Here is a 13,352-nt window from a genome sequence, read left to right as displayed (position 1 = left end):
CCGGCTGCTTGTAACCCCATGGCCTGCAGCACACCAGGCTTCCCTGTCCGTCACCAACTCCCGGAGCTTGCTCAAACTCATGTCCATTGAGTCGGTGATGCCATCCAACCATCTCATCCTCTGTTGTCCCTTTCTCCTCCTACCTTCAGTCTTTCCCAGCATCAGGGTGTTTTCCAATGAGTCGACTCTTCACATCAGGTGGCCAAAAGTATGGGAGCTTCAGCTTCAACATCAGTCCTTCCAATGAATATTCAGGGTTGATTTCCTTTAGAATTGACTGGTTTGCTCTCCTTGCAGTCCAAGGGACTCTTAAGAATCTTCTCCAACACCACAGTTCGAAGGCATTAGTTCTTTGGCGCTCAGCCTTCTTTATGGTCCAGCTCTCACATGTGTGCATGACTACTGAAAAAAACATAGCTTTGACTAGAAGGACCTTTGTTGGCTATAGAATGTTCAGCTCCACCAAGGCAGGGCTTTTTAAATCTGTTGTTCATGGTGCTTGGGACACAGTAGATGCTCAATAAATCTTTTACTTCATTGTCAGGACACGGGAGCCATCTACAGGTGTTAGGTCTGCGGATCCTTAAAACCATCCACTTTGCAGATGAGGAAACTGAGGCAGAGAGAGGTCATTGCTTGAGGTCACATAAGGGCAGAACCTGCCTCTCCGGATCGTTAAGCTCAGAAAAAAAGGATTGTTCAAGACCCCCACCATCTGTACCCCCCATGCCCAGCGCTACTCCCGAGGGCGGTGAGCGGCCACTACCCAGGAAAGGCCTGAGTCATCGCCGCCTCCAGACGGCGGCGGCCGCGGGCTGAAGGCGACGGTGGCGGCGGCCACGCGAGGTGATGCGGGGACGCCAGGAGGGGGCGTGAGTGCAGGGAAAACAGAGGAAATTAAAACCGGCCGGGCTCTCCTCCTGGCGGCCTGGCCGCCCCCGCCGCCGGCTGGTGCGTGGGTGGAAAGTCGGGGGCCACTGCACGCCCCCCTCCTTCGAAGGGGCGGGCCGGGGAGCTGGTCCCTGGGGTCTGGAGGAGGCTCCAAAGCATCAGTTCGCCGCCCTCACCCTAAGTTCAAGATGTGAGTGGAGACCCGCCTGGGACTTGTCGGCAAAAGGCTAGTTCCTGTCTCAGCCGTCGGGGGTGGCCATGCCGCCCCTTGGAGTCATTTGGGGGGCGGGTCCTCCTACTGCAAAAGTGACCCCATTCCCGAACCTTCATCCGAGTAATCACATCTATTGGTCTCGGACGCGCCACTCGAGGCTTCCCTCGTCCGAAAACGACCAAGTGGTCTCCAGAATGGTCCTGGTACCGGGGTGCCCCTTCCCCAAGGAAAAGGAGGCCCTTGGCCTTCCCATTCAAGGGAGCGCACCAGAGTCCACCCACCCCATGCCTGGTCTCCCAGTTTTTAGGGAGCCGGTGTCGGTGTCCTAGCAGTAGGTGGATAGGGACTTGCGACTTCGGCCGCCCCTCCCCCGCCCCCTGCCAGCTTTGGATGGTCGGGGTGGGGCGGGTGCCCATTTAGACGCTGGCCAAGCACCCGGGGGTCTAAGAGAGGGGCTGTGCGTGGAGAGTGGCCCGGGAATACCTCACCGGGGTTGGGGGTGTTGGGGGGTAACTGGGGGCGGGGACACCAATGGGGGCGGGGCCGGGATGCCGCGGCGGTGGGGGTGGGGCAGGTGGGGGAGGCCGCCGGAGGGGGCCCCTCGCGGGATGGGTGGGTCCCGCGCAGAGCGGGGTGGCCAGGCCCGGGGGGGTGTAGTCCGGCGCCCCCCGCCCCCTGCCGGGCTCCGGGCCGGAGCCGTGACGTCACGGCGGCTGGAAGTGCCCGGCGCGGAGGCGCGGGAGGGGGTGCGGGGGGGGGGGGGCCGAGGCGGCGCTTTATAAGCGGAGCCCCGCCGGGCGCGCAGAGCCGCAGCCCGCGTCCCGGAGCCCCCCGGCCGGCCTGGCCCCGGCCCGGCCCCCAGCTCGCGCTCGCGTCCCCTGGGGCGACTGGGCGGCGAGGGACGGAGCGCCAGGCGGCGGGCGGCCGCGGGGCATGAGGCGGGGGCGCGATGTCGGTACCGCTGCTGAAGATCGGGGCCGTGCTCAGCACCATGGCCATGGTCACTAACTGGATGTCGCAGACGCTGCCCTCGCTCGTGGGGCTCAACGGCACCGTGTCCCGCGCGGGCGCCTCCGAGAAAATCGTGAGTGGCCGCCGCGCAGGGGGCGCTCCCGAGGGGGGGCGTGGTGCCCGAGCCGCCGCCGCAGCCCCCGGGGGCCCCCGCCCCCTGCTTTCCCCGCGCGCCCGGTCCCAGGGGCGCCCTCCCTGGGCTGGGGGCTGGACGCCGAGGCGGAGGCGCCCTGGGACCCCCGGCCACCTCCGCGGCGCCTTTATTATTGTTATGATTATTTCTTAGGCTTAATGTGCAGTGTCCGAGTGGCAACAAGGTACTAGGCTCGCTCCGGCCCCGGGGCGCAGGCAGCAAGGGCTGCGGAATTGAGCCTGGTCCGGGCTGAATGGGGCGAAGAGGGAGGGTAGATTCGGGGGTCTGGGAGGAACCCAGCCTCTGAATGGGGAAATCTCGGGTCTCAGAGCGTCTCCACTGTCCCAGTCTCTCCCTGCTTGTGTCTTGATGTCTCTGAGTAGTCCCGTATGCCTATCAGTCTGTCTGTCTCTCTCCCTCTCTTCTAGCTTTGTCTCTCTCTGTGGGTTTCCCTGTCTGTCTCGCTCTGTCTTCTTGATTTCTTTTTCCTCCGATTTGTTTCTCTGTTTCCCCTCTCTGTGAGTCTCTGTTGAGCTGTCTCTGACTTAGTGTTCCTTTTTTTCTGTCTCTCCTTTCCTCTCCCCTGTGCAACCCCGCCCCACCCCCCAGCATCTCCCTTCTAATTACCTGTCTCACCATGTGCTGAAACCCTAGGAGGCAGATGGGGGTCTCAGACTCCGCGGGAGGGGCTGCAGAGAGCAGGGCCTGGGGCTCTGTGCTGCCCCCAGAAACTCCAGGTTTGCTGCCTTCCCCATGCCATCCTATCCTCTTCTATCACCTTCATCCTCTAGCTTCCTAAGTCATGGAATTTGGCTGGGGGTGAGGGGGCACAGTGAGAGAGGGCAGGATGTGTGTGTGTCGGGGCGGGGGGGGGCGGGGGGCGGTGCTCCTTCAGGGTTAATGATGGTGGTCTTGGTGTCCTGGGGAGACATGCTCCTGGACAAATTTCCCTCAGGCTCCTCTAGGTATGCCCCATACCCCTCATCCCTTCCCCTTTTCAGTCTGGTTTTGGGACTCCTCCCAATATCTGGATCTGGAATTCATGGGGTCTCCCTCTCCTGCTTGACGGTCCCCCAGCTTCATCAGCTCCCCTCTTGAGCCTCCAATGGCCACCACCCTGAAAGGAAAGAGGTCTTTGCTCCCAAGGGTTGTGGGCAAGTAGAGGCAGCAGTGCTGTGTCCTGTGCTTCATCAGCCCCTGGAAGGAATTGTCACTGGGTTTGGCCCAGGTGAGGGCTTTCAGTCTGAATTCTCAGAATTGAAGTCAGTGTGTGAAACAATGTCTTTCTGTGTGTCAGTCACATCAAGCAATGTCCTGGTGTATCTGTCTATGCGTGGGTTTTGGTGTGTCTTTGGGGGCATGTGTGAGTGGAGGTTTTGAGAAAGTTCATGTGCTTTGCTGGCATGAGGGCATAGATGTGTCTGCCTGTACGTAAGGGTGCATTCCAGACTGAGTGGGTGTGTCCCTGGGCACTCACTGTGTCTGGGTGTGGATGTGTCTAAGTGTGTATCTGCAGTTGTATGTCCCTGACTGTGGGTTTGCATGTATGTAATTGCATGTGTGCATATGTCTGTCTACATGACTCTGAGACAGACTTCTTACTGTTGCCCTTTGGGGACGGGGAGAGATGGCTTCTCATTGAAGTCAGAAGCCAGATTATTCCACTCCCTTACCATCTAAAAAGTGTGAGTCAGTGTAAATGTGTGCTCGTATCATGTACAGCATATGGGTAATGTCTGGGGACTGTGTACATAAGTGTGTAACAGCACGTCTCTGAATTATGACTTTGTGTGTGTAAATAGGTCTTGGCAGATATGTTCGTGTGCATATAAATGTGGACGTGTCTGTCTTTAGAAGTGCGTGCATATATGTTCAAGTGTTTATCTATGAATGGTGTGTGTGCCTAGTTTTATGTGTGGGAGGATTCCTGTGTGTGTCAATTTTTCTGTAAGTGTGAGGGGGTGTGTGGTCTGATGTGGTCTCCACTCTAGCCTATCTGTAGCTGACAGGACCTTGATCAATGCTTCCATGAAGTTACCTACTAAAAGCTGGTAGTTCTCCCACCCTTGATCCCCATCCCCATCCCTCAGTCTCACTCAGCCTTGCTAGAAGAGCTCTATGGGGTGAGATGCCAGAAAACTCAGGGTAGCACCTAGAAGGAGACTGTGACATGAGGGTGCTCTAGAAAGGGTCTTGAGAATCTGTAGACATAGGTTGAAATGCAGACTTTCCCCCAACTTGCTCTATGATTTGCACTCCGGGCCAGCAACATGACCACTGTAGGCAGAAGTTTCCTCATCTATAAAATGGGAATGATAATTTCTACCTCACAGAACTGTTGTGGGTAAGAGGGCTGTCATCCAGGTCCTCATCCATTCATCCTTTCATCTATCTATCCATCCAACTATCTTTATACTCATTGTTTCATCTACCCAAACATCTATCCACTCACCTCTCCATCCATTCATTCATCCAGTTAACCATCCTCCTACCCATTCATCTCTTCATCCTTCCACTTGTTTCTCCATCCACCTCTCCATCCATCTATCTTTCCATTCACCTATTATTCATTATCTGTCTCTTAATCAGTTCTTCCATGCATCCATCCTTCCATCCATCCATCTCTCTATCCATCCAGCTCTTTTGTTTATTCAGTAAAATTATTGAGTATTTTCTTTATGTCAAGTGTGTGTATGCCTGAAAATCCCAGTTCAATGCCTGACACAGTAGATGCTCAGCGGCAGGACTCTGAGTCAGAGGAATCTGGGTTTGAATTCTGGTCCTACAAGTTACCAGTCTTATGACCTTGGGGAAAATTATTTAATCTCTCTAAGCTCCAATGTCCTCATTCATCAAGGAGGGTCCCCACTAAACCACAGGATCCATGAGGACATCTGTGTTTTACTCATTATTGAAACCTAAGACCTGATGTATAGTGAGCCTACAATAAGTATTTGTCAAGTGGCTGAATCAACAATTGCATCTTCATAAGGATTCCACCTTCAAATAAAAACAAATGGCTAGGTTCAGTAAGGAGAGGCTTCTCTGTTTGCCATTACAGCCAAGCACATAATAGACGTGGAATAAATATTTGTCAAGTGTCTAAATCAGTAATCCACTTTCATAAGGATTGAGGAACAAATGGAAGGCGCAGAGTAGGTGTTTAATAGGGAAGAGTTGTGGGAAGGTACATAGCAGCAACCTGGTTAAGCTGAGGGGTTCAGGAACCCGGGTAGTGAGAATTCCTGGTCCTGAAGCAGGCCCTTTAAAATGGGTCTCTTTGAGGATGGAATGAGCCCGGATCCTCTGGCCATTCTTCACCTCCCTGATCTGATCCAGAGAAACAGCTTAGCATTCTAAGAGATACTGAAAGATGCTGTTACAAACTGTCCCTGGAAGAGAGGGGGAGGGGAAACTGCCTCTGCTACTACCTTTGGCCAACTCCCAGCCATAAACCATCCCTGTGGGATGGGAGCCTTCAGCGGAATGGTTTCTCACCTGGGGGTCATAAATTCAGAGCCAGACTGAGCATTGTCAGCCCCATTGCCAGCGGCTGCCGTCATTACAGGGCCTGAAGTGAGTTACCTGCATCTTATCTGTTATGCCCTTGCCCATCCCCTCCTGCTTGAGGGATGGAGGGAAGGAAGGAGAGATGAAGGAGGAATATTCTGTTGGGGGAGAACCATTTTCCTCCTGGGAGAAACAAGGACCGTCTGGCAGCTATCAGCAAGAGGCTTTTTGAGGACTTCCCAGTAAGAACCAAAGTTCGGAATCCTTTTCTTTTCTTGATGGTTTTCAGTGGGGAAAGGACCCTAATACGCAGTCAGTTGAGGCAAGGAAGGACTGTAGCAAGTGGCCTCACAACTCAGTGATTTAACACTGCACTGGTTTATTTTGTGCTTGCACTATGCATCCGTGTTGGCTGGTGAGCTCTGTCGGTGGTAGTCAGGGACCTGGAATGAAGGAGGTTCTATGGTGACATGATCATTGAAACAGGGAGAGCAAGGCACAGCATAGCCCCACTCACTGCCTCCTAAAGCTTCCCCCTGGAAACCCCATGTTACTTCTGCTCACATTTCATTGGTCAGCACAAGTCACATGGCATGCTTAACCCCAAAGAGGGTGAGACAGGGGGCCCTACTATGACCTGGAACAGAGAGACGTGGCCAAATATTTATGAACAACCCTAAACATGGCTGTATACTACTGATCCCTCCTCCTCTTATTCTATAACAAGAATTCTCTTGGAGATTCTCTCCATTCATTAATTCATTCAACGAATATTTATTGAGCACCTATTATGTGCCAGGCACTCTTCCAAGTGGCAAGGATATGACCATGAACAAAACAGACAGATATCTCGTCCTGGGGGAACTGACATTCTAGGGCAGGAAGGGGGACAAATAGATAAGTGCACAGATAAATCGATAATATATACATGGTGATACAGGGCTTCCCCCATAATCAGTGGTAAAGAATCTGCCTGCAAGGCAGGAGATGCAGGGTTCAATCCCTGGGTTGGGAAGATCTCCTGGAGGAGGGCATGGCAACCATATTCTTGCCTGAAGAACATCATGGAGAGAAGAGCCTGGTGGGCTACAGTCTGTGGGGTCAAAAAGAGTTGGACACAACTAAAACAACTGAGCTCACACCACCACCACCACCCCCCGCCCCCCACCACACACACAGAGTGATAAATGTGCTGTGAAGAACCATAGAGCAGTATAAGGGGAGTGGAGAGTCTTGGGGAGACTATTTTAGATTGAGTAGATGTCTCTTAGGAGGTGACATTTGAACAGAGATCTGAAGGAAGTAAGTGGAGGTAACAGCAAGTGCAAAGGCCCTGAGGTGGGAATATGTCGGAAGTTTTGGAGCGACGGTGAGGAAACCAGTGTGGCTGAAGCAGAGTGAGTGAAGGGGAAAGCAAGAAGAAATGAGGGTAGGGAGGTGGTGGGAGCCACCTCATGTTTGTGGGAGAGAGACTTGCAAGGATTTTATATTTAACTTGCAACTTGTTGCACATTATCTGTCCTCCTTTCATGCTTTCCTTTTCCGCATTTCACTTAAAAAAAAAACCAGCTTATCTATTTAATTTTGGCTGTGCCTGGGTCTCCATTGCTGCACTCGGGCTTTCTCTAGTTGCAGCAAGAGGGGGCTGACGTTTGTTGCAGTGCTCGGAATTCTTACTGTGGTGGTTTCTCTTGTTGTGGTGCACGGGCTCAAGGCACACAGGCTTCAGTAGTTGCAGCACAGAGGCTTCGTTGCTCCAGTGCATGTGGGATCTTCCCGGACCAGGGATCGAACCCTTGTCCCCCGAATTGGCAGGCAGATTCTTAACCACTAGACCACCTGGGAAGCCCTCAGCAGTGCGCTTTTACCCTTCTGTTGCTCACAGTGTAGTTGATTTATTTATTTTGTTGTCTGACCCTCCCCCTTGAAACGCTAGCTCCCTGAGGGCAGAGATTTTTTTAAAATCCATTTTGGTTGACTGTTGTAGCCCCTGTGCCTTAGCACTGGGGCTGGCACACAGTTGGTGTTCAAGGAACAGTTTTTAAGTGAATAAATGAGATGCCAGGGGGATGCTGAGCATAGAGGGATGGTGACTCAGGTGTTCACAGTTTTTCTCTGGCCCCTGTAGGATGGACAGATTGTGGGAGGTAAGGGCAGGAGCCAGGAGACTGGGGAAGAGGCCGCAGCCCTGGTCCAGGTGAGTGATGATGGGGACTGGACCAGGGCAGGAACCAAGGAGGTGAAGTATTGTGGATTTCACCCACACCTGCCTATTCACTTGCTGCTAATTGTGGACTACGGCTTCTGTTCAAACACCTCAATATGTCAGGAAATATTTGAGTACCTGTTTTGTACTGGGAAGGGTCCTGGACTGTGGAATGTAGAGATGAATAAAGCCCTGACTTCAATCAGATCACTGTCTCATCCACAGTACTTGTGACACGTCATGGTATGCCTGGAGACAGGGATATTTCTAGAGTGTTGCGGGGACACAGGAGAGGGGCATTGAAATCAGCCGGGGTGTGATGGAGCTTTCCTGGAGGTGGTGATGTCCAACTGAGTCTTAAAGTGGAGAAGGAATTGGCCAGGTGAAAGCAGAGCAGGGGGGCTCCAGGCAGGAGGAACAGCGGGGACAAAGGCTCGGAGGTGAGGAGCATCCTGTTGAGGACAGAGAGATGCAAGCAATTCAGAAAAACTGAACACCTGAGTCACCATCCCTTTCGTGCTCAGCACCCTCCCTGGCATCCCATTTATTCACTTAACAGCTATTTATTAAACACCAATATGTACCAGGATGGGAAGGGTGTGAAAGTGGCCCAAGTGGCCAGGGGGGACCATGTCATGATGGGATTTGCCCTGAGGTGCCTATACTTCATTCTTTAAAAATTTTATTTATGTATTTATTTTCAGTTTTGGTTGCATGGGTCTTCCTTGCTGGTGAGGGCTTTTGCTAGTGGTGTTGAGTGGGGGCTACTCTATGTTGCCGTGTGAGGGCTTCTCATTGCGAGGGCTCCTCTTGGGGACCACAGGCTCTAGGCTTATGGGCGTCAGCAGATGCAGCGTGTGGGCTCAGTAGTTGTGTCTTGTGGGCTTTAGAGGTAAAACTCAATTCTTGTGGTGCATAGGCTTAGTTGCTCCGTGGCACGTGGAATCCTCCCAGACCAGGGATCAAACCCATGTCCTCTGCATTGGCAGGCGGATTCTTACCCCGTGCACCACCAGGGAAGTCTGCCTTTACCTTGTTCTGAGCGTCAAAGAATGGGGGACCTGGAGGACTTCGGAGCAGGAATGCATTTTTCTAGAGGCCTAATTGTTAGCATAGCCTTCTAGACTAGGAGTGTGAAATTTGTCTCATTTAAAAATTTCCCCATCTCACTTGCAGCAGATCTAAACTTCTTACCTGGCCCAATTCAGTAAACCTCAGTTTCTTCACCCATAAAATGGGGACAACAATATATATATATATTGTATTGTAACAATATATACTGTATAGCGTGGTGTTTAGCAGTGTGCCCGGCATATGGAAGGAGCCTGTGAAGGTTAGCGATTATAATCATCACAAATCTATACCTGCCTGTGTTTCAGATCTAGGAAGGACCACCTTGCTATCCCATGCTCGTTCCTGCCTCTGGAACTTGTTCCCATCTTCTGGGAACATCCTTCCTCTAGCCAGCTCCTTCTCACCCCTCTGATTCAGGCTCAAACATTATCTCCTCAGAGAGAGCCCCCCTGGCCTCCCCAGCTAAAATGCCCCCACTTTATTATTTGAACCTGTTCTGTTATTTTCCCAGTACTCATCCTGGTCTGAAATCATGTTGGTAAGTGTCTTCTACCAACAGAACGGTAGTGCCGTGCAAGCAAAAACTTTGTCCCTCTTGTTCGTTACTGAAGCTGTCTCATTTGGGGCAGTAGGTATTTCTTGAATGGTCTCAGTTCTGCCCCATGACACTACTGACCCTTCTTTCTGCTGTGTGAAACTTCTGAGCCTTGATTGAGTATTTCTGTGACTATATGAGTTTGAGCAAACTCCAGGAGATAGTGAAGGACAGGGAAGCCTGACACTCTGGAGTCCATGGGGTTGTAAAGAGTCAGACATGACTTAGCAACTGAATAACAACAACTCAATCTTCTCCCGTGGCTCAGAAGTGCCTGTTTCTTTCTCTTTTCTATTTAATTAATTAATTAATTTGGCACTGTGGCTTGTAGGATCTTAGTTCTCCAATGGGGGATTGACCCCTCACCCTCAGCAGTGAAGGTGCAGAGTCCTCACCACTGGACTGCTAGAGAATTCCTCAGGAACGTTTGTTTCTTAAAACTTTTTTTCCCCTTGTGTCTTTGTTTCTCAACTCTTCTCTGTTTGAATGGATGTCCAACAAACGGGCACGTTGCCAGCAGCCCACATAAAAGTTATGAAGTGATCTTGCAACCAGAAAGCAATCATCCCCGACTAGCGATCTCTGAGCTCTTCCGTGCCAAGTCCTGTGCTGGGGGCTGGGGATAGAGCAGTGAACAGGGAAGACTTGGTCTCTTTCCTCACAAAGCTTCGTAGGGAGACAGTGAACCTGGAATTGTGCAAATAGCCATTTGCACACTTCTAGATTATTAAAAATTAGTGGGGGCTGTGAAGGAGAAGGTGTGGAACTATGAGGACAGGAAGTTGGGAGGGACTAGTCACCTTCCCTGAGGAGGTGATGTTTGCCCTGAGACCTGAAGGATGAGTAAGAGCTGGGTAAAGACGGAGCTGGTAACTTGGAGGGAGAGAGGCCAAGAGAACAGGGGATGTAGAGGTGTTGGGCTGGAATGGCAGGTGTTCTGTTTGATGATCTGGTGAGGTAGGCAGGGACCAAGCCGTTGGCTGCTGCTGACTACCACCCGAGCTTGATGCAACACGTAGAAATGGCTTGAAATGCTGCCTTTGCCCATCCAATTGGCACCACTAACAGCACCATGGACAGCTACCAAGGGAGGGTAGTCTGAACCCTGGGGCTGCTTGAGTGCAGTTAAAACAGGCTTCCTTCTCTTCCAGAGGGAAGCTCTGGTTTTTGCCTCTTGGTGTCTGCATTCCCCCCAGCGTCCTTCTCACCTCTGGCCCTGGGTGGCTAACGCCTCTTTGTGAAGCTCCAGAGAGGAGCAGCCGCGAAGCTGGGCGAGGAAGAAAAGCAGCCTTCCGGGGGAGGTTCAGGCGCTTGGAGAGAGTTTGATGTGGGGTTGGGTGTCTTTGTGTGTGGGAGTGAAGAAGTTGCCACTGAGAGATCTGAAGGACCAGGCTGGTTCTCAGTCCTGTCTTGTCTCAGCCTTGATGCGTCTCTATTTTTAAACATTGTCTTTTAAGTCTCTCTCTGTGTCTCTCTCTCTGTCTCTCATATTGTTGTCTCATTAGCTACTTTATTCCTCTCTCTTTGTCTTCACTGTGTGTCGCCATCACATAATAGAAAGTGAAAAATTGAAAGTTGCTCAGTCGTGATCGACTCTTTGCAACCCCGAGGACTGTAAAGGCCATGGAATTCTCCAGGTCAGAATACTGGAGTGGATAGCCTATCCCTTCTCCAGGGGATCTTCCCAACCCAGGGATCGAACCCAGGTCTTCTGCATTGCAGGCAGATTCATCACATAATAGGCATTCAATAAATGGAGGCTTTTTTCCTTTGTTTATTATTTGTATTTATTTGGTTGCACTGAGTCTTAGTTGCAGCATGCAGGATCTTTTATTAATAGTTGCCAGCTGTGAACTCTTAGTTGCAGCGTGTGGGATCTAGTTCCCTGGCCAGCGATCGAGCCCAGGCCCCTTCGCATTGGGAATGTGGAATAATAGCCGCTAGGCCACCAGGGAAGTCCCCTCAAAAAGTGTGTGTTGAGTGGATATTGGTGGGTATCTGTTTGTCTGCCTGTGTCTCATGTCTGCCTCTCTTTGTCTCTGTCCCACTGTCTTCTCTCCATCTCTCTCTTGCCTCTCTCTGTCTGTGAGTCTCCTTCCTCCTTCCTCTGTGTCTTTATGAGTCTCTTTGGCTCTGGTTCTGTCATCTCTGCCTCTTGATGTGTCTATCACTATATCTCTTCCACGTCTATCTCCTGTGCCACGCCACGTGTGTGTGCTCAGTCGGGTCCGACTCTTTGCGACCCCATGGACTCTAGCCCACCAGGCTCCTCTGTCCCTGAAATTCTCCAGGCAAGAATACTGGAGTGGGTGGCCATTCCTTTCTCCAGGGGATCTTCCCAACCCAGGGAGTGAGCCCTCGTTTCTTGCATCTCCTGCCTTGGCAGGTGGATTCTTCACTGCTGTGCCACGTGGGAAGCCACATCTGTCTCTCAGTCTCTGTCTATCTGTGTCTCTCTCTAGGATTCTGTTTCCATTATTGCCATAGTTGCTGTATCACAGTCCAGGACCCTGACAGGGGGTAGGGTTGAGGCTCAAATTCTCAGACCTGAGAGGGCTCCTGAGACAGGACAAAGCTGGAACCTGTGTTGGGCAGGATTCAGTGAATGGGACGGGATGGGCCAGGCCAGCATCAGCCCTCGAAGGCCCTAGAAGGACAAGCGGGGAGTGTCTGTACCCCTGGTGATGCTGGGGATGGGAGGCACACTTTAATGGGAGTCTGGGGTGAAGGGTGAGTGGGTGCCCAAGCTCTTGGCGAGCCTGAACCCTCCCCCACCCTCCCCCACCCACTCTGCTGCCCAGGAGGGTGTCCCTCTAGGACCCAGCCACCAGGACCCAGCATTGGCTCCAAGATGGAACAGCTGTCTGGGCTACAGCTGCGGAAGCTCATTTTGAACAAGGAAGATGATTGCAGGAGTGATTGGGGGAGGGAGAGCGAAGGGGAGGGGAGCAAGGGCCAAAGAGGAATCAGGCTTGATGGTTGCCGCTGCCGCAGTGGGTAGTTTGCCTAAGAGATGGGGAGACCGGGCGAGGCGGGAAAAGGCAGAGGAAGGCCTGTTGGCCCAGCCGTGGTCCATCTGTCCCCACTTCTGGTCTTCCCTGGTGTGAAGTTTCTCCGCCCATCTCTGGCTGTCTTTCTTTCTTCCTGTATTCCAGAGCCTGCATTTCTTGACTCTGCCTGTGTCGCTTGGTCTCCCTATTGCTTGTTGCCGCCTCCTGCCCAGTATTTCAGTTCCCCATCTCTCCTTGCCTGCTGCCCCGCCCGGGTCTCTGTGTATCTCTGAGCCTCCTCCCCCAACCCCTCGGTGCTGCTGTCATCATCAGAAGCACGGATAAATCTCCAGCAGTCTTTTGGACTGCTCTTTCTTTTGTTGTCATTTCTGCGATGCTCAGGGGCTGCGGACAAATAGAGATGGCAAATTCCCAGGAAATGATGGGATCATGTCCTTCCATAAAGGGGTATTTACAAAGATATCTCAATTAGGACTAATTAATTAAGCGAGCCACTTCCCCTGCCCTCTCCCCCACCCTGCGGTCCCGCAGCCTCCTGGGAGAGAACCAGCCAATGAGGTGACGGCAGTCTGGTGCTCAGATGGTGTCTCAATGTTTAATTTATAACAGCCTTCTCCCCGCTGCCCTATCCATCCATCCAGAAGAGCAAGGTGGCCTCGGGTGCATAGACTCAGGCAGAGGCTGGAGATCTGCTGGTCCCCCCAGAG

At 52.3% G+C, this 13,352-nt stretch overlaps 1 protein-coding gene across 2 annotated transcripts in view; it reads left to right on the top strand.

Moving 5' to 3' along the window:
• The first annotated feature begins 2,054 nt into the window (after window positions 1-2,054).
• Window positions 2,055-13,352, top strand: part of OLFM2 (olfactomedin 2) — a 54,550-nt gene continuing 43,252 nt past the window's right edge. The window contains exon 1 of one of the 2 annotated variants that reach the window (XM_068980730.1): window positions 2,055-2,159. In XM_068980730.1, coding sequence (XP_068836831.1) covers window positions 2,055-2,159 — 105 coding nt within the window. Of the gene's footprint in view, window positions 2,190-13,352 lie in introns of both variants that reach the window. The other variant, XM_068980731.1, reaches the window with a different exon arrangement.

This window comes from Capricornis sumatraensis, chromosome 9 (assembly GCF_032405125.1).
Source record: "Capricornis sumatraensis isolate serow.1 chromosome 9, serow.2, whole genome shotgun sequence".
Taxonomy (NCBI): domain Eukaryota; kingdom Metazoa; phylum Chordata; class Mammalia; order Artiodactyla; family Bovidae; genus Capricornis; species Capricornis sumatraensis.
The sequence above is the reverse complement of the archived record's forward strand: the minus strand, read 5'-3'. Positions and strand labels throughout refer to the sequence as shown.